The sequence below is a fragment of the Leptidea sinapis genome, chromosome 3 (genome assembly GCF_905404315.1).
Source record: "Leptidea sinapis chromosome 3, ilLepSina1.1, whole genome shotgun sequence".
Lineage (NCBI taxonomy): Eukaryota > Metazoa > Arthropoda > Insecta > Lepidoptera > Pieridae > Leptidea > Leptidea sinapis.
The window spans coordinates 17,280,413-17,303,111 of NC_066267.1; the positions used below are offsets into that span (position 1 = coordinate 17,280,413).

General features: G+C 33.9%; 1 protein-coding gene across 1 annotated transcript in view; it reads left to right on the forward strand.

The window, feature by feature from the left end:
• The window catches only part of LOC126978910 (protein Wnt-1-like), a 136,633-nt gene that overhangs the window by 99,213 nt on the left and 14,721 nt on the right, over window positions 1-22,699 (forward strand). The window contains exons 2-3 of the mRNA XM_050828034.1: window positions 7,493-7,631; window positions 17,153-17,273. Of these exons, the coding sequence (XP_050683991.1) occupies window positions 7,493-7,631; window positions 17,153-17,273 (260 nt within the window). The remainder of the gene's footprint in view (window positions 1-7,492; window positions 7,632-17,152; window positions 17,274-22,699) is intronic.

Consider the following 22,699-nt stretch of genomic DNA (forward strand, 5'->3'; position numbering starts at 1 on the left):
TCGGTTAAATGTTATAAATTAATGAATGATGGATGCTACTAGTGTCATGAGAAAAATTATAGAGACGAACAAGTCATCCTCGTGATAGTAAATGTTACAGACAGGTTATTACAGTGTCGAGCAGGATCTCTGTGTTAACCTAGCGGTATTGCAATAGCACTCGTCACTTTGACAAATAGGATGTTAAGTCTCTACTTCGTCACAGTCGTTCCGTCATTGCTGAGGATCGTGACTCTGCTTAAGTTCGTCTACAGCTTTCCTCCATCTGTTTCGGTCTGTCGCATGGTGGAGTGCGATGCTGATGGGTTGGTTAGTCTGCTCGGATATTTGGCCAGACCAGCGTCGTGGGTTCCGGCCTCTTGGTCTCTTCCCCTCAATTTTCCAGGTGAACATCAGACGTTCTAGGTTATCTGCACCGCGTCGTGCAATGTGGCCACAGTATCTCATGATCCGCTGCAGACATGTAGTGGATAGACGTGGACTGCTCCCTATTTTTAGCTGCTTAAGGATGGAGGTGTTAGTGCGGTAAGCCGTCCATGGTATCCTTTGCATGCGGCGCCATGTTAAGTCTCATTAGGCCAGTAATTTCACTAGCTATGACAACCTATGACCACCTAAGCGGAATCCTGTGCTAAAAAGCCTTCCAATGATATACAGGAAATTTTTTAACAAGCTGACCCGACAGACGTTGTTGTGCATATAAAAAATAAAGTACTGTTTTTTTATGAATTTGTCAATAATATTTGATAACATCTAAAATGATTTCGTAAAATATGCTCCCTGTTGTCAAAATGAAACTGTATCACAGCAGAACTGTCAAACCGAGCGTTAGTAAATTCTCTCATAGATAATTTGTTCATACAAAACAAATATTAGCAATTAAAATAATTATGGGTCTCAAATCAAAATAAAAAAACAGTCCATTTAGTAATCCCCATTAAAATCCGTTGATCAGTTAAGGAGATCACTGGAAACAAACATCAGGACACTGGATTGATATATATTAAGATAATGTAATGTAATTCATACATACATACAAACGCATCATAGTTTGTTACCCGTAATACCATAGGCTTATAGTTTATAGGCATTCTTCGTAATTCATCGCTACTGTGCGCCTATATTGCTTGGTAGGATTGGGTTGCTAATCGTTCCATCCCAGCTTCTCAAGGAAGTTACTCAAACCTCTGAGGTCACCCATAACCACGGGGAGATTCCTCCATGACCTCAAGTTTTTGGCCCGGTATGTGGCCATACTTCGGCACTCCAGGATAGTGTGTGGTTATCTCTTCTGCCTCCATGCAAGCAACAGATGCTTGTTAAAGGGGCTAGGACCCGCTATCACATGAGTTATTTTACGTAATCGTGTGAGTTTAATCAGCTTGCGAGAAAGCTGCTCTATATGTTCTAAAGCTCCTTAAGCCTGTATGCATCCACTCACCTCCGTCAAGCGTTACTTTCGTTGAAATTACCATAGGTCTATAATATACTAGCGAATAGACAAACATCACATACAAGAGAGAATAACATCTGTAACGGAGATACAGCAAGACAGAAATGGAAAGCTAATTTATTGTAACTGTAAACAATTTTGAATAACATGTCGTTAACCAGCCACGTTGGGTATTAGCTCCTATTTTCTATATTAATGTCTTGTGTGCTAAACAAATAACAGAGTAATAAACGGTGGTCTCATGCCATTGCCATGTGGCAACGGCAGCAGACAGGAGGTTAAACCATTAGCTCTAACTCTAAGTTGCTACATTTAAAGCCTAAGTTTATTCATCGGAATCAGAAAAACTTTTACACAGTGTAATAATTTTTTTCGGTTCCAAAGAGAACCACTCAAATTAAAATATTTTTATTCAAAAAAGGATTCAAAAACTACCACCTATTCAAAAAAGAACTGCCTCAGACCTGAGACGAACGGACGCAAGATACTCAGCGGGCTTTTTTTTTATATAAAAATATGTATATGTGATATCCGTACAGTAACATTTATAATAAAACAGCCTGAAGGTGTTAGCTTCATTCCCAGTCTGTGGTGTCATTAAGAAAATCGTTTATGCTATAATAACCCTTCCCACACAAACGTTTTTTAAGAATTCTTTTAAATTTCGTAACACATTTGTTTTGTACATTTTCTGGGATCATATTTTAGAAGCATATACATCGCCCAATAAAAGACTTACTTTCTCGACTTAACAAATATATATTTTTTTCGGTTCCAAGGACAACCATCTCAATCATATTCAGAGCTCCCATTCCATATTTCTAACTACCCACGAGTATCCATCTAGATCGGTTCAACAAGACATAGATATAGATCGTAGTAAATCTGTAGTCCGATAGATCTATAGTCACATAGTATTCTATGATTATATAATTCAGAACGTATACGACATAATTTGTCACTCTTCAAAAACCATATGGCAGTTAAGCATGCGATTGTAACATTTCTGAGTTTTTAATTAACAGTCATAACGAACACAGTAATTTTATGTTATTTGTTAAGTAATTACCGCAGTTAACCTGTCGTAAAAATTGACCAGTACAAACTTGAGGAAAAAGTGAAAAACCGACGAGTGCAAATGTAACTAAAATAATATATGATAATATGTCTTGATATTTATAGTTTCAGAGTGACTTAAAATGTTTCATGCACTGTTTTTTTAAAATTAACATAAACTGTTTTATGTGCTATTATTATTGAACACATTTATGATAAAAATAACACAATGATAACAAACCACTACAGACGGTTCTTACAAACCAAAAGTTTTGGCAAAAGAGCATAGATTGAAATAATAAAACACCCAAAGTTCAATAAAGAAGACCGGCTAAAATTATCTAACATCTGGGATTGGGTTATTTCGTCCATTATTTTGTGCAGGATTATGAAAAGTTTTTTTTCAAGTCCAAAAAAAAAAACTAACTGCATATTTACGATCCCATAATTATTCAATACCAATTTTTTTTCGTGATTACAAACTAGTTGTGTGTTTGTCACAAAATTTAATGATGCTTCGTGCCCTAATGTACAAAATGTATAATGAAAAGCCTGAATTTGAAACGTAAAAAAAGGAAATCAGATATATATTTAAACAAGGAAACTAGGTAGGCATATATGTATAATTTGATACACAAATATTGATAATTATGAAATTTCATCCTATGTTTTCCTTCTTAGGGGTGAAGCTTTTTAGTGAAATATATTTACAAAAAATATATTCATCATGATTGTAGAAGAAATTCTCGCTTAAAAATATTTTAACAAGCTGTGGTTTTGATACCCAATAGTAAAGTTGCACTTTTTACCGCACAAGGAGTTAATGACCGAATGAAAGGCATATTATGTTTACATTTTTATTCGATTTTTTAAGACGCTAAAAATTAATTAAAAATGATCATCCGACATCACGACGTCATCCGACGTGAAAATTACGCATGCCACTTGGACGCATTTGATTGTTATGTACTATGACGTCATAGTTCGTCAAACAAACAAGTGGAGAGTTTAAGTCGGAGTGGTTTGAAAGTCGACATTTGCTGTCATATGAAATTAGCTCTGACCAAGGGAGGAAGCGTTTAATATTTGGCTTTTATTTCAATCGTATGCACATATCTATAGCCGTGTGGTTAGCGACCCTACTTACTAAGCTAGAGTCCCGGGTTCGAATCCCGGTAGTTGCAAACAATTATATGATGAATATGGATGTTTGTTTCCGAGTCATGGATGTTTTTATGTATGTTTTAGTAAGTATATCGTAAATTATTTGAATTAGACGTTTTTTGCGGAAATCCATAATTATACAAATGATTTAAGTTTTCTTTAGTGTTAATTCCGCCAATATTTGTTTTCAAAACAATTCAACAAGTGTTTCGCCTCTACACGAGGCATCCTCAGGACGTGTTGTCTCGCCAAAATCTGGCACGTGAGTCTCATGCCAGAATGCCAGTGCCGTATTGGCGGAATTAACACTAAAGAAAACTTAAATCATTTGTATAAGTATATCGTATTAAGTATATCATTTACTTGCAACCCATAGAACAATCTATGTCTTAATTTGTGTAAAAGTGTGTCCATATTATTACGAGTATATGTATTTTTATTCCTATATACCAGTGCGAGGATTTTTCTCAGAGATGCCTTTTTCTGACATCTAGTAGATGTTAGAAAAAGGCATCTCTGTAGATATCAGTAGTATCTTGCAACCGTTAGTATGTTTCTGTCTGAAGACCGCCGTAGCTGGTGTAATTGTTGGGCTAGTGAAGTTCAGCTGATGGTAAGTGATACGCCCTGCCCATGACAATGCAGTGCCGTTAAGGATTCTTGATAAATACAAATTTCTGAGTGGCAGTACAATTGCGCTCGTCACCTTGAGACATAAGATAATAAGTCTTATTTGCCCAGTCATTTCACTAGTTACGGCGCCCTTCAGACTACAAGTAATGTTTACAGATTACTGCTTAATTTACATGACAGTAATAGGCACCCAAAATCTAGGCGGCATCCTGTGCAAAGGAGCCTCCCACTGGTAAAAATAATCCGATAAAGAGATAAAAACAATACAATAATCCGACCGGGCTACCAAATTCAAGCACACACTTCAATTGTAACTTAAGCTATTATTATTGTACGAGATTACGTTGCACAGTCAAAATATCTTATTTAAAATAATTATAGAAAGATACAAATCAGAAATGTGTGGTATTTTTATCTTCACATAAAAGGGTGTGTGAACTTCCTTGTGCGGTGTTTCCGGCACGATACGACATGAGTACCATCAAATAAAGCGCCTACACCTTCCTTGTAAATTTAGATTTCGTCCAGTTCGCGTAAATCTGGGTGTGATTTAGCAGTAAATTGTAATTAAATATATGCAGCTGACAAATAATGATAATAATAAATTCGAATTAAATGCCGTATTACATCTTAATTGTCATTCTTCCCAAAATATTCCCTTGCCATGGCGCTAACAATGTTGAAAACAAGTAACTTCATGTTCACGGCAGTCGTGGTACCAACAATGCACAATCCAAAATCACATCATCGTACATGATAAACATTTTTAAAATGCATTCCACAGAAATCAAGCACAAAAAATATGTTACTTATGCAAAACATAAAATTCATTCAACATAAGCTAAAGTTGAAAAATATTTCTATTTTCATGTCAAGAGAGCCATTCGCCTGATTAGCTAGTTTCCGGAAACCCCTCTCGGGAAGCAGTAATAAGCCACTTTCGTAACATCTCTCATAAATTGCCTGCATGATATTGTGTCTTTCAATTGACCCATATAAACCCCGACTCCAGAGCACTGCACGTTACTAAGCCCTATTTGACAGCGTGGATGACATAACTCAAGAAACGCTTCCCATATTTAAATAACTTGAATGCGCTTCCCCGGACAGCCTCTGCACGTGTGGCACTCAAGGTCTCGCAACCCTTTACACATCCTCTCATGTTCGCAATTAAAACGAAAAACCGAGCGGGACAAGTATATGTAATTCAAACAAGAGTAAGCAAGATGACACTTCTCATTTACCCAAGCACTTTTTATTTCAACTCGCACTCAAGGGAGGTCGTCGGCCAATCAACGTACTGTGTTCTCATTGGCCGGTTTGAAAAGAGAATTTTTTTAAAGAACAAAGGCTGAGGGTAGGTAATAGCAAGTTTTGTTTCTTCGAGTGGCGTTTCTCATTCGAGTGGGAGAGGTCGTAGAGAACGGACGTCTCTTCGCTAATTACCTTAGGTTACATGCGTTGTTGGCGAGGGCTCTTACACTAAGCTCTCTTCAATTGTCATGTGACGAAGTTTTATCATTGTTATTTATTGTTCAAGACTTGTTTGTTCTTGAGTTTGTTACAAACGAAACTAAGCATTTGCTTACAAACTTATTGGGTACTTTGATCTATGCTTATCATTATTCAGTTTACATTGCTATCAGATTTTCAGTTGTTTTTGTATTTTTCTAATCATTGAACTAGTAATTTTTAAAAGCAAGAAATTAATAGATACATATATTTTTGAAGGCTTTTAATATGATTAGTTATCTTTAATTGGCGATACCTTGGCTTTTATGACGAGAGTAAGATAGTGCTGTATGGTATCAAGGAAAGAAGGAGGTTATATAGAAGAGAAGAAGACCGTCTTGCATAGTGCTGCATTGAAGAAGAGTCAGTTACTGTGGCGGTACATGGACGGTTTGAAATGGCACAGGTGGCGGTGGAAAAGCCGAGCTTATTATATCTGGACCTCGCATACCACCATAAAATAGGTCCCTTTATATCAAAGAGTTTCTAGAGCCCCATATGCCACGCTTCGCATATTTTTTTGGCAGACGGCTCCAATTATATATTGTTATAAAACGTTTATCCAGAGTATCAATCTAAATCGGTTAAAAGATATATTAAACCTATCAAATTTTCGTTAATATTCTTAATCGTTTAGTATATCTCATCAATAATCCCATCAGTAATTAATATGCCTTTATCGTATGCAATGGCAAATTTTCGGAGAAAAAAACTTTAATCTAGGTTTTGTTTCTGGAAATATGCACCTTTCAAAGTCAAACAGAACATTTATCAAAAATGTAAACAAAATTTAATAATTAAAGTGAGAAACTTCAATTAGTAAGGGTGGGGCTACATTTCGACGCTGGAAAGGCGCAACGTCTAATGGTGTTATATAACATCATCGTATTCAGACAAAAAGTGCATTTCCTAGGCTTGGATTTTTATTGATTGGAGCATTGGAGCAAATAAGTGGCTATTGTGCAAAGTATTTTGCACATTAGCCACTTATTTGCGCTATGAGTACTGAAGATACAGCCTTTTTTCCTATCATTTTACATACTAAAAATATTTTCTCATAGGAATACTAGTATATATATGTACGTGTGTATGTATATATATCCTATATTACGTTTATTTATTGCCTTATGTGATGGTCTATGTGAATAAAATCTCCTACACGTGTAGGTTACCTGCACGGACGAGTACAAAAATAAGGACTCCGTGTCACCTTACATAACAGTGAGGCACCTAAATAAGCCGGTAAACGTGTAAATACATAACCCCACGCATATACTTACAGTTATACAAGCCGCTATTATGAGATTTGCCGTCGTCCATGATAGACCAGTTTGAGTCGCAATGTAATATTATAAAAATGCCGTCGTGCGTTGTGAAAAAGTGTAAAAACAAATATAAAAGTATTTGGGGATATAAGATTATTTAACGGAGAAACTGAGAGAAGAATTGTATAACTGGTATACCCCGTAAGCGCACACACACTAGCATAAAGGTGCTTCACTTGCTAAGATCACGGCACGGAGTCCTTCTTTTTTTTACTATTCCGTGGTTACCTGTAAGAGATCACCGAATAGCGATAAGGTCGCCTAATTGTTCTACCATAATTGTTATATACAAATTATAACTTTAGCTATTACAGTATTTTCATACATTCAATGATTTCTCTTGTTACAGGAACCTAGCCGCGCCAGTTCCAACATCTAATAATACTTCACTAGACCTCACACCTCTTCACAAGGAAAGCTGCCATCGACTGGACTATCTTGTGGAGAGACAGAAGCAACTGTGCATGCTTTCTGATAAAATGATACAGGTTGGTATCACAATATTATTATACTTGCTATGAGTCCTTCGCTCGAGGAAAGAGTCTACCTATAAGTAGCAGCAGAACTAACTAAATGCGCATTGTTTGTCCAGGGCATCCAGTTATTTTTCAAAGTGATAGCCCTCACTTCTGGGATTAATTACCGAGTAATCAATGAGAGTTCTAAAATTTGAACGCGAGAGGTCTCGGGCTTGAGACCCTCATCGTTCATAAATTTTGTTTTCAAATTTAAATTGTGTGATTATAGTTAATTATTTTTCCCAGATGTATTTATTCCTTTAGAATTTTTTCAGTGATCACTGTCCCTGTCCCTGCTTCGAAAACAAAATAATAGTGCTCTGGAATATAGGAAATGACGTAATTTTATTTTTATTATTATTTTAATTTTACCAGTGGGAGGCTCCTTTGAATAGGATGCCGGCTAGATTATGGGTACCACAACGGCACCTATCTTTGCCGTATAGCAGTAATGTGTTAGCATTACTGTGTTTCGGTCTGAAGGGCGCCGTAGCTAGTGAAATAACTGGGCAAATAAGACCTAACATCTTGTCTCAAGGTGACGAGCGCAGTTGTAGTGCCACTCAGAATTTTTGGGGTTTTTTCAAGAATCCTGAGCGGCACTGTATTGTAATGGGCAGGGCGTATCCATTACCATCAGCTGTACGTCCTGCTCGTCTCGTCCCTTATTTACATAAAAAAAATACTCACACAGAATTCTTTTTGCGCTCCCTTAGGATAATGTACCCAGTGCTCTAACAGGAATCCTATTACAATGACTTCTCTGTCACCCGACTTTGACAGAGTATGTAGTCGTATTGATTGTTATTCTTACATATTCTAATATTTTAAAGCTTTTTTAAACAATATGTCTATTTCTCATTAAGGATTTACAGTGGCTGATCTTTGCTTAAAACACAAATCAATTTGAATACACAAAACTGCTACTCTATCAATGAATCTACGCTACTGACTTATCAATATCAAATATTATATAAATACATTTTTCAACCCACTCGATTGTTGCTTCTACTTTTATCTCTTTTCTCTCATTAAGGCGCGGTCATGTTTATACTATTTTTTACTGCAATAAATATTTTTATTTTAAATTATTTTAAATAAAACTATTTTAAATAGAAATATTTAATAAAATATATGTGCAACTAAATGCCGCTGTAAGCGCAACAATATATTTATTAAATAATAATTAACAGTGAAACGTTGCCAGGTTAAGCTACTTTATATAAAAGAGCCTCTATATATTGTTGGTCGACTGCCCCCGCCCAAGCCAAACGTGTAGAGCACAATAAGGGCCCTTACGCACTACGTCCGATCAAAGTCCGATCTGTATCCGTAAAAACACGGTCCGGAGTAGTCGTAGAACTATTTCTATGGCAGTTTATAAATCAGTTCTGAAGAAAAAAATGTATACAAAGGGGTATTATAAAATATCAGAATATGTGGATATAAATAATACTTGGGACTGACATGTCTGTCTCAGATTGATAAATGTAATTATAGTTAAATAATTCAAATGGATAAGATAGCCTAAAGGGTTTGAGCTTTTGTAGATGATTATGTAGATGATGAACATTATCTTTTGTTATTTGGTATAGTTCTTGTGACAGGCATCGTCATGCTTGCTCAATGCCACTGTTTGTGGCGGCAACGTGGGGCGGGTCGTTCCCTTCCCTAAAATATGGTCGAGGGAGGCGATGGCTGGTCCATGCGTCATGCTCGTGAACGGGCGCTGCTTATGGTGGCTATATGATCCTCTCACCGGGAAATCTGATTTATGTTGTTTTTATTTTCTTTGTTTTTTTAAATTAAAGTTATTATATTTTTTATTTCATAGGTTATAAAATGCTCGCAGAATGCCTTTATTTTATTAACGGTATGTGTGGATTGATACATCTACTGTATTGTACTATATGTATGTACTCAATAACTATAATATATATAAAAAACTTACATATAAAAAAAATACTTTATAAGTCTTAAATATTTATTTTTGTTAGTTAGCTTGGAGAAAAAGCGCTCCAACACTGGCTTAGGGTCGGTAGGCGTAGTTGAATAAACTAAAACATTAAACAGTAGTTTAAAATGATGGTTATCAAAAAATTCAAGCGCGTTGGCCAAATGCAGATCCAATGTGTTTTAACGCAGTAAAATTAAGGTATAATCAGAAAACGACTGCAAGCCAAAGTTTACCTTAACCCCAATATGCCAAATTCTTCTAGCCTCTCCTAGCTATAATCTTCTCCAGTTGAGATATTCTACAATGTTGCTTTGAATCTTAAGGTTGATAATGGAATAGCAAGAAACTTTTATATCTCCGTTTTGCCTACTAATTGCGAGGTAATGGCATCCATTCACGGTTGTAAAGCCAGCCCAGCCCACACACAGCACAAGAGTGATAATAAATAATAATATCTCAATGCGGTATTTACTTTGAACTTGTAATGGGAATAAATTAAGAGACAAGTTAGAATAAAACGTGGATTAACATTAGATATAGCAAGTATTAGGCTCCATATCACATGATGCTACTTTGTCGATAAGCAGTATTCTATGCAACCATCTGGCAATTAATATTTGATTTTCCGTTTTAAGGGTGCCTTAGCTGCTGAAATAAGTATAAGTGGCGACATGTAAGTCTTGCTCAATGCCACTGTTTGTGGCGGCAACGTGGGGCGGGTCGTTCCCTTCCCTAAAATATGGTCGAGGGAGGCGATGGCTGGTCCATGCGTCATGCTCGTGAACGGGCGCTGCTTATGGTGGCTATATGATCCTCTCACCGGGAAATCTGATTTATGTTGTTTTTATTTTCTTTGTTTTTTTAAATTAAAGTTATTATATTTTTTATTTCATAGGTTATAAAATGCTCGCAGAATGCCTTTATTTTATAGCAAGTATTAGGCTCCATATCACATGATGCTACTTTGTCGATAAGCAGTATTCTATGCAACCATCTGGCAATTAATATTTGATTTTCCGTTTTAAGGGTGCCTTAGCTGCTGAAATAAGTATAAGTGGCGACATGTAAGTCTAGCGGTGAATGAAACGTGGAGGGGATACCTGGCGCATGGGCACTGTGGCGCACGCTTTACAAATATAACTTTAAATAATATTAATGACATTATTTTAATGTAATGACAAATAGTTGGTCTATCGCTATAATGTGGAGGATAGCTGATAGTATTTGAATAATAAAGGTAAAGGTTTGCATAAGAGGTGTATTAAATTACATTATTAGTTATTTGATACTTTTCAGTTTTTGAAGTCGGTCTTTTTAAACGTAGTTGCTTTTATATAAAAATAAATTTAATTATATTTATTTTACGTTATTTGACTAAGGTATCTATATATTATATAAAAATGAATTGCTTTTTGTTAGTTTCGCTAAATTTCCAGAACCGCTGGACCGCTGGCTTATTTTGGTCTTGAATTATTTGTGGAAGTTCAGGGAAGGTTTAAAAGGTGAATAAATATGAAAATACTCAGAATTAAATAAAAACAACAATTTTGTTTTTCCTTTGATGTATCCTCCGTCGTTCAGAAATCCAATTGAAAGAATAGTTTAAAATGAATAACTAATAAGATTTTTTTATATCTTTCTAACTTTCTCAGGTAAAAAATAAACTTAGTTTTAGCTAACAATGGTTGGTAGATTAACAACAGTTGTTAACTATCTATCAGATTATTTTTATGTAGACTGATAAGTCATAAGTTTGAGAGTGAATGAAGTACATAGGCTTAGAATGCAACGAGTTCGTGCAAATCAAACAGCCATAATATTGTCATTCGAGCTGACAAAACACCTGCCGGTGAACACACAAGGAGGTTTAATTCACCCACCATTGACGAAGTGGCTGTTGTTATTGTGGGAGAAAATTTACAATCTAAAGCAATTATTATTATTTCCAATATTTGATTTGTATGGACATATTTTCTATTATCGACAAATTCATAAAAAACATTATTTTGTTTATTATATACAGAACAACGTCTGTCGGGTCAGCTAGTAGTATAATAATATCGTCGTATAAATACTTGGATAAAAAAAACAACACACTCTAAATTACATTTTTATGTTATGTGGATTCATTACAATATCTTTTTTTTACCATTTCATTACAACAGCTAAAAGTGATATATATCTGATTTTCTGGACGTTATTTTCAAATGGCCAATTTTACAGAGCGTCTTTAGGTCTGGTCTTTCTTTAGGTTTGGAATTTTTATTAGCAGAAATTCCCAACTTCCATCGACCTGTGCTTTCCGGAATACGCCCCAGCGCTGACCACTTTTCCAACCATCCGAATGATGCAATATCCATAAAAAATCTTGGAATATTTTCATCTCTAAGGAAGTGGCGCCATCTGCAGGATCTACATCACTGTTGTTAACCTGCTTTACCCAATTGCATTTTAGGAAAGTGACTTGATATGTTGCTTTTTCAAACTCAAAACAATTTAAAATATGTTAATTTTTGAAGTAAAGGAAATCATTTATTACTAGCTGACCCAGCAAGCGTTGTATTGTCACATAAAGTTATTTAAATAAATCAATAATTTAAATTTTTGGGGTATAAAAAATTGATGCATACGAATCTCAGACCTACCAAATATATCGTAGTACAGTTATTGTACCTATTATATTGTCATCTTCTAACCCTATAGCGGATTTTTGGATGAAACATAAAAATATAACAATCGCGATACCAAAAATAGCTGTTGTATGTATTTTTCTATGCTGAATCATAATAAAATAAAATAATAATAAAAAAATAAAAAATATATATTATCATTCAGGGGTATGAAAAATAGATATTGGCCGATTCTCAAACCTACCGGATGTGCACATAAAATTTCACACTAATTGGTTCAGCCGTTTCGGAGGAGTTTGGTAACAAACACCGGGACACGAGAATTTTATATATTAGATGTATAACAGCTTGATTAATACAAACCTAAATGGTAAAAGTTAAAAATAAACACATCGTTTAATATTATGCTGTAAATTATTGCTAACCAGGCTTGTATCTAAATAAATACCTTATTTAACAATTCATATGATCAAGCAAGTTCTTATTAAGTTGGCTTAAACAGAAATATGTCCGTTTACAAGACATCTTAAGAAGTATTTACTATTACAAAAAACGAAAAACATTAAAAGGTTTTATCTTTACCGTAGTATTGCAATAAGGCCCAGTCCATTGAAACTGCTCATTAATTAGCAATTAATTTGGATGACATCGTAAAACGACGATTTTATGTTTAAGTATTTGAAATTGCAAATTGGATTGTACGTAGTTGCATTGAGCAACAATTTCTGTTCGATTTCTCATTGAAATCGTGCAGTAGGGCTGTCAAGTTGTGATTTTATAAATAATCTTATAAAAATATTTATCTTTTTTAACTGTCTTCAAAAAAGGAGGAGGTTTTTATGTTTGTTTCTTCAAAACTTTCGACTGGGTGAAAAAATTTTGATAATTATTTTTTATTTCCTGGTGCTTCACCTTTTGGTCCTCATTATAATTTGGTCCAGCTCTGACAATGGCATCCACGAGAAAACCATTGCTGCATTGAAAAATTTTGTAGATCTGCACATATCTAGACAAATTCACAAAAAAGCAACCGACTTCAAAAACACTATTCCAAAACAATAGATCATAGCTAGAATAAGATTAATTAATTAGATTGTATAAAAATACTCAATTATTTTTATACTTTTTAGTGCATATTATATCTATTGTTTTGGAATAGTGTTTTTGAAGTCGGTTGTTTTTTTGTTAAATTTTTATCTCTTCCATAGGGTTGCTAATTCAATTCCCTGTGGGAATACTATGAAGGTTTTGTAAATTATAAATATGAGCCATTTTATTACTTTTTATTAAAGTACTAGATAATTTGATTCCACACTTAAAAACCAAAAAAAAAACATTATTTACGTAATAAAACGAGGTATCAAAGATTTTTAACAATTTAATGCTCAGTTTACCACCAAAGTGGGATAAATGAAATAAAATAATATATATTCTACCTGATTAAGTATTTATGTAATATATTATACTAAGTTTTGGTTTAAGAATTTGTATACTATCTCATCTCATTTTGTATATAAACAGTTCTATATCAAAAATAAAATTCTGCTTGCCTAACTTGTTCTAAATAAAAGTTATTCTTACATAACTCGTTACTATATAATTATATAAAATAAGATTTCGCAAAAGATGCTACAACATTCATAGTCAATATGCATGCAAATTTATCGGTAATAAATGACCGTTGACAGCCCTACGTCGTTCAATTGAGCAATCGTATAAGGATCCAAAGGATAATATTATTATTATTTAATAGCTTTTAAACGTATACATCCCTATACTAACGTATGGTATTATTGTATTTTATGCTCGATAACGGATGCTGAACCTCATGGGCGTGGTGGCATCACGAACTTCATAATTTATTAAAAACTAAGTTAATACTCTATTAATTATTCTTAAGTTACATCCTTCACTTGTGGAATGTTTTATGTGGGAACAAAATTTAATTGAACTAAAAATATATAACGAAGCGTACATGGTTTAACCTAATAGTAATCATTTTCACGCCGTCAATACAGTGAGCGTAAGCTTCGCGAAACTCGAAAGCATCATAATTGGGACAAATTTTGACAGTGATAAGGAGCACAGATAATGGTTGTTAGTATAGAAGTGTATCTGTTTTTATAATGAACTTGCCTGTAATATAATACAGGATATATTATGTATCCTATAATATTATAATATCTAGTATCGTAATTTTGGGTATCGAATCTCGAGCGATTGCCAATTCCGCGGTCATCTGGAGGGCAAAGCCAAAAAGCCCACGTTCTAGCGCTCTACAAAGCGCAGGTCCGGCCGCATGGAGTATTGCTGTCATCCCTGGTCTGGTGCACCCCAGTATCAGCTCGAACCATTTGACCGTCAATTCAGGTCTTAAGTGACCCTTCTGTACTGCGATTACTATTTATTCTGTGATATAGCATCTGATTGGCAAGCAATCGAGCGCCTGTGTTTGCTTGTAGGCGTTTATATAGTACAGGTCAGGCTTTATTGGGGAATAAAAGCGCGGTACTTTTCATATCTTTTATAGTATAACGTAAGTATAATTCAAATGGTCGTGTAACTCGTAAAATGTATCATTTGCCGTAAATGTATGAGGGTTATGATGTTTAAGATTTTTATAGTCAAGTGAAGTGTGTGATTTTCTCTGACTATACCGCGGGTTTAAATTGAGTGAAAATTATGTTTACTGTGAAAATATGTCCTCATTTGTACTTTAAATATATAAAGACACTAGCTGCGCCGGCGACTTCGTTCAAATAAATTAGGGTATATTTGTATGAATGCTCATTTTTTTGCTAACCAAGCAAACAAAATTATATAATTTGTTTATCTGTGCACTGATTTTGATCAAGTGTTGCTCCAGGCTAAGCTGAAGGCATTCGAAAAGTTTCATGAAACACTGTCGAGTAGTTCCAAAGATCAGCGTGTACAAATATACAGATAGGTGGACAATTTTTTTTAAATTTGTATTTTTGTGCTCAGTTATACCCGTTTAACCTACAATCAGTTTTTAGAAAAAATATCCCATGTACATACAGACCTATAAATAATATCTATAAACAATAGTAAACCTGTAGATATAACTAAATTTATTTTAAGTAACATAATAGTATATTATGATAAAAGTGAGTTAAGTTGCTTATTATACCAGTGGGAGGCTCCTTTGCACAGGATGCCGGCTAGATTATGGGTACCACAACTGCGCCTATTTCTTCCGTGAAGCGGTATTGTGTAAGCATCACTATGTTTTGGTCTGAAGGACCCGTAGCTAGTGAAATTACTGTGCAAATGAGACTTAACATCTTATGTCTCAAGGTGACGAGCGCAATTGTATAGCAACACTACAATAGACAGGCCGTATCAATTACCATCAACTGAACGTCCTGCTCATCTCGGTCCTTATTTTCATTAAAAAAAAAGAGCCCGAACCATAGGCGAGGGCCTAAATCAGCCGAGTGTGTAGTGAGCAAAATGCTCACGAGTTTCATACACACTTGCGAGGAAAAACAAACATGTACAACACAGCAACAAATGCGATACAAATAAAATATGAAAATTATGGAAAATGGGGCGCAAATTTTTTTTTACGCTGAAAGCTTACTTCAAAATTTGTGTAAAAATACATTTTCGTGAAAAAATGTACATATTGTATAAACAAATTATAATGAATCATAAATAATTTGATAATATTGCTTTTTCGTCTTAATTAGTGACACATTTATTTATTCTAAAAATGTAAATGGATTTTCAGTGGCATAAAAGCTCTTGTTTGTTACAAAAAACAACTATATTACCCGATTAAATTGAAAATGTTCTGCATGGTCTTATATAATTTGCAGTTAGGTACAAACTTAACTTTGTAGGAATGATTATATTATGCACGTGTTCGGTTTATGGCCCTAAGTTTTTAGTTAGTTAGTTCTTAAAGTCTTTAGTAACCACAAGCTTAAAATCTAATACAGTGGATACCGTACATAATCACTTAAGAACAATTATTTTACTTAGACTGATAACATCTTTCTAAAATTAAATTATTAAAATTCGCTTCTATAATTAACTCCCCGAACATATAGCAAATATGTCTATAAATAAATTCAAAGCCTACACAAAAAGTAAATTAAGCAGCAAAGGCTATTACAATATCCAAGATTATTTAAATGATAAAGCAGCCTGGAATTGAATTGGTCTACTTAAAGTGTGATTTGTTTTATGTGATTTTAATTGTTTGATGTTATTTATATTACTTATTTGATTTTAATTTTATCTGTTTGATATTATTTATTTATTATTATGAAATTTTGTGTATGACTGAACTTAAGCCATTGTAAATCAATGTTATGAGTTCAATAAACGTTTTGATTTTGATTTTTTGATTTTAAAACTTTCGTGAGTCATTATTAAATTATTTATAAATACGGCTTTATTCGCGAACCCACCACACTCACCTTGATGAAGGGACCTCCGAATGGTCCGAAACTAGTACCGGTACCGACACCGACAAAACGTGAGTAAAGCCGTATTAATAAATAGTCTTTCAAAAATATTTAGATATAAAACAATATAAACTTAATAAACAAGACAGTAAAATAGGTAGCTAGTAAAATACAAAAATATCTCGCTGCCTTTATGGTCATACAAGTTTTAAAGTATGTACTTAATTTATTTTTAAGAATGTTATTTTCGAATATTTAAGTATTATTGTGACATATTACAAAATTAAATTCTAAAAAAGGTTAATGGCCCTCAGAATGATGAAATAAAGCTCAATTTAAAAATGGTATCAATTTGGAATCATTGGTAACTTAGTAAATATTTGAATATAGAACTATAGAATTGTATCTTATAAAAGGACCGCTTAAATCGAATATCGAAATTAAAAACAAATATAATTAATATTGTAGGTTCTCCAGACTGGAGCTACACAGGCGATAGAGGAATGCCAGCACCAGTTTCGTCACAGCAGATGGAACTGCAGCACCGTGGAAAACTCAACAGATATATTTGGAGGTGTACTCAAATTCAGTAAGTTATTTTTATTTAGTTTATTATTTTCTTGCTTTTTACTATGTATTGTAACCTTAAAACAGAACATTAACATTGATATGACGACAAAATTTGAATTATGTTAAGCTTATAAATTTTTATTTTATTTCATTTTTAATTTAAATGTATTGGGTTGTATTAGGTTTACACCTTTTAATAAATACAATTATTATTATTATTATTATAATATCCGGACGACCGAGCCTTGCTCGGATTTTTGAAAATGTACAAAACTTGAACTTAATAAAGAACTAATAGGACATCTGGTTTCGAACCGGGGTCTGCTTTCCGGATCACCCAATGTCCCATGTGAGCTATTATAGTCTTGTATATAGTGGCGATTTTTACCTTTGTATTCTAATGTTATTGTAGCTGTTTCTCATTAAAATACGGATAAATATACATTTTTTTAAATTGAAACCTATAGATAGCTAGATCGATTTATCGCCCCCGAAAACCCCTGTATACTAAATTTTATGAAAATCGTTGGAGCCGTTTCCGAGATTCAGATAATATATATATACAAGAATTGCTTACAAAATGTCAATCAAAATCAGATTTTTTGTATCTCCGTCAGATATTTTCTTGTTTATTGCACGTATTGTTTGTCTATACACTAGTATATTTTAAGTCAATATATACTTTGACACAAATCCAACATTCCAAATGAGACATATACCTGTGCCATGTGATCAATTTATTTAATATGATATTCACAGTCCCGAGTTCCAATCCCGGTAGGTGCAAACATTTACATGATGAATATGGATGTCTGTTTCCGAGTCATGGGTGTTTATATTTATTTATATATGTTTAAGTAAGTATATCGTTGTCTTGTACACATGTACAGGCTATGCCTAGTTTGTGTAAAAGTGTGTCAAAATTATATTATTATTAATATATTTAACAAAAAAACTACGTTTAAAAAAACCGACTTCAAAAATAGAAATATCTTATATCTAAAATTTAATTTAATACACCTCTTATGTAAACCTTTACCTTTAATATTTATAAAATACTATTATTTATACGTGCTACTTATTGATAGGTTTTAAGTCAATGCCACGCCCTAAATAAAATAAGTCTTAATATTATAAACAGCTTACTTACTGTAATAATTATTTAGGTTGTCTGGCCACGCGTGTCTGTCCGCTTGGTTCTAGACGAAGCTATCCTGCTCAAAGTCACGCGTGGCAAGTGTACCTTTATTACATTTGGCTTGGCACCGACTTCAAAGCTATCAATATGTAGCACATACAAATAATAGTATTTTAATAATATTAAAGATGAAGGTTTACATAAGAGTTGTATTAAATTAAATTTTTAAGTTATTTGATACTTTTCAGTTTTTTTAGTCGGTTTTTTAAGCGTAGTTTATTTTTTACGTTTTAGTGTCAGTTAATAATAATATATAATCAACCTGAATGAAAACTCCAAAAAAAAGCCGTACACAGAAAACAATTATGTCATCCAGGTAGACTATAATTTTCATATAAATGTTCATAAAGTGAAAACTACTGGGCCAAACTATGTAAAATATATATGGGACCAAATGGCATCTATTTCGCATCAAACAAAATAGAAGACGAAATTATTAAGAAGAATTATGTAAATCGGTCCATAAATCTCAGAGTAAAAAAAAAGACCGATTGAATTGATAGCCTTTTGGAAGTCGGTTAACAAAAAATATCTGAGTTGTAACTAACATCTTAATTATATGCCGTTTAGTTTCCGCACATTTGAAACTCGTCTCCTTTTTAACATTAATATTTTGTCGGGATAATTCCACAAAGGATGTTACATGTAAGTTCAAAGCACGTTAGCTCTTTGATCCTGAGTTCAGCTATTAAACCCGACACGATGTTTACATCGTGAACTGTGAAATCCTTACGTCTAATTCTGTACACTTAAGTGACTCTTTGAAATTCCTAAAGATAACTGAGTTACTCATACAATAATTAAAATAGGGTAATAATGTGAATGTGTTGAATATATCTGAAATAATATAATAAGTCTTGTCAAATTATTATTTTTGAGGACATCGTTACATTTTACGAGAGACACGGTAAATGACGAGACGAGCACTACTGTCAGCTGATGATAATTTAAAAGCCCTGCCCATTACAGTGCAGTGCTGCTCAGGATTCGAGAAAAACCCAAAAATTCTGAGTGGCACTACAATTGCGCTCGTCACCTTGAGAGAAAAGATGTCAAGTCTCATTTGGCAGTAATTTCACTAGCTACGATGGCCTTCAGACTGAAACTCAATTATGCTTACACATTACTGCTTCACGGTAGAAAAAGGCGCTGTTGTGGTGCCCATAATCTATCCGGCATCCCGTGAAAAGGAGCCAGCCACCGGTAATTAATTAATTAATCTAACAAACACATTAAAATTTCGAAGTAGTTTCCGATTCTTAATTGTTGCCAATACGAGTACAGTCAACAGCAAAAGTCACTAATCATTTCGATACTTTGTACCTTACATTTTTGGTGTGGTGGGTTCCTCTTTAGTACTTCTTCGATTTTATGTAAATTAGAAGCAAAACGCGGCTCAACTTGCCCTAAGGTGTAGCGTATCGCTATACAAAACCGATCAAATTGCACATAGGCCGTGATCCTCAGACCTACAGTAGTAAGTTAGACCGGCCCTAACACCTTTCAACTTAGAGTACGAAATCACAAACACTATATTTTTTGGAAATTGTTTGAGACTAATTGAGAGTGTCATGATCGTTTGGTTATAATTAAAAACAATTTGAAACTTATATTATACCTGCTGACCCAACAGACGTTGTTCTGTAAATAATAAATAAAATACTGTTTTATTAATAATTTGTCAATAATAATAATCATAACAGTAATAATTATTTCGTTAAATATATATTATAGCTCCTGTTGTTATAATGAAATTGTTTCACAATAGAACCGTCCAGCCATTTGTCAATAAATTCTCTCATAGAAAATATGTCCATACAAAACAAATACTGGAAATAAATATAAATAAGTGTCCCAAATCAAAATAAAAACTATCCTATCTCTAAAGCTGTACTAAACTGCACTCCATCAAGATATCCAAATTAAAATCCCGTTAATTAGTTTAGGAGTTCATGGAAATAAACATCAGGACACTGGATTTGTGTATATTAAGACTAGCTGATGCCCTCGACGGCATCCACGTAGATAAAGGGTTTTTAAAAATAATAAGTAAGTTTGTTTGAAGATTATTTCATGTCCTATTCCAGTTCCGGTTCCCGTTTTCGCTCCGGTTCTCAACATATTATGTATATGAATCTTATTTTGAGGAAGATTGCTATGGCAAACTAAAACTACTATTGGGATAGTTATAGCTCATCGACGTGAATATCAGTTTTTCAAAAATCCCGTTGGAAATATTTTTCCGGGATAAAATGTTACTTTTGAAGTTGACTGTACCTGTTTATTCGTCCGTCGCTAACCCAAAAAGATAGTTTGCATGGTGAAACTAGAATCTTCTGATATATTTTCTAAGCGTTAGATGCATTTCATGAGCACACAACCTCGTAAAATTGTTTAAACTGGACTAAAACACCACCCACTCTACTTCAAGATATTCAAGGAATCACTCTTACAAGACATTTGTTTATTTTCACATGTCTTTTACCGAGACCACGGCGTATCCGTTGATTGAGTAAATCAGTTTGTTGAAAAATCCCAAGTATTACTGTAACCAATATAACGTGACCTCCCACGCCGTGGATATTTGGAGAATTTGGTTTGGTTGGACACGCTGGTTCTAATGGCCAATGAACTTTGATTTTCTCTGTTTGTCTATGATGGAAGTAAAGATGTTTATTCTGGTTCAGTTTCAGAATTTCCATAAAACGATTACTTACAACGACGGATTAACAAATTTAGTTTCTTAACATACATATATACATACATGTTATGACTGCCTAGATAATTTAGCGTTACGTAGAGACATCTTCTTCCTCATTTACCACAGTGTAAGGAGTGTGCGGTCTCAAAGACCTTCCTCCAACGTGGAACCAACTCGAGAACGAGTTCTGCTTCTGGTGCCTGTTCGACCTGTTATAGTTAAAAAAATCATTGTATTTGTTTGATTCGATTACTAATATGACAGTAATTACGACCATCACGTTCAAAAAGCATCGATACAGAAACAACGTATTCAAGCTCTAGAGGTTGATGCATCCACTCTACGATACATTATATTTCTAGTATATGTTTTATTACTTGGCTCCGGTGATCACTTAACATTTCATAACCGTAAGAAAGCTTGTCCTCCTCTACTGTAAAAAAAATACTTACAATCTAAAGAAAGGGTATTTAGGGCGAAAGAGTAATTGACATGATAATTTTAATAAGTCCAAACGTGCGTGTAATGAAAACCTTTTGACTTCGTGACCAGATCAGTTTGAAGGTACTGCTTTCATACGTTGTTGTATTTGGTTGGTAGCTACCGTTATAAAAATGGCCAATTGTAGTCTGCATCGTTAGTCCCACTTTTTCAAATGATACTTGTTAACCAACTTCAAAAAGGAGGAGATTCCCAATTCGATTGGTATTTTTTTTTATAAAAATTACGCTGAGATATATTATGATCCGATTTTCGTGATTATTTTTTGTTATGTAGTTTGATGCAGATTATTTGTCATTTGGTGCCATAAAAATTTGACACAGTTTGACCCCGTACTTTTCATTTTATGAAAATTTTTTTATAATTATTTTTGTTTACGAGGATGATGTTATTATAGTTTATATACGGCTTTTTTAGGAGTTTTGATTAAGGTTGATTATCTATTATAATTAACACGTGCCCCAATAAGTGGGTCTTAGGCTACCTGTCATTCATAGCTAACAGACGTTCTTCATGATATTTCACTGTCTTACAAGAACGTGAAATAAAGTTTGAAACAGCATGTTTTGGGAGTCGTTTCCTTTTTCCCGTTCCCGTTTCTTTTGATCTATATTGTTTAAGGCTCGCAGCAGTTTTCGTAGGCCTACCCATAGCTACTTAAACTAAGAACTGAGTTTAAAACTAAGTTTAAAAAAACCGACATCAAAAACTGAAAAGTATAAAATTACTTAAAGATTTATTTTAATACGCCTCTTATTCAAATCGAATACTCGTGCTACCTATTGATAGGGTTTATGTCGGTGCCTGCCCGCTTGGGATGTTTTGTTCTAGATTCTAGAATCTAGTCGAAGGTATCCCGCTCAAAGTCACGCGTGACAGGTGTAAGTACCTGCTGTTATATTTAACTTGGCACCGACTTATCTTATACTTTTTAGTATCTGAAGTCGGTTTTTCTATTTTCTTTTCGCTATTTTAATTCCTACCTTTACATTTTGTTAAATACCTTCAATTTTCCCTTATTCTGACACAAATATGTATACAAATT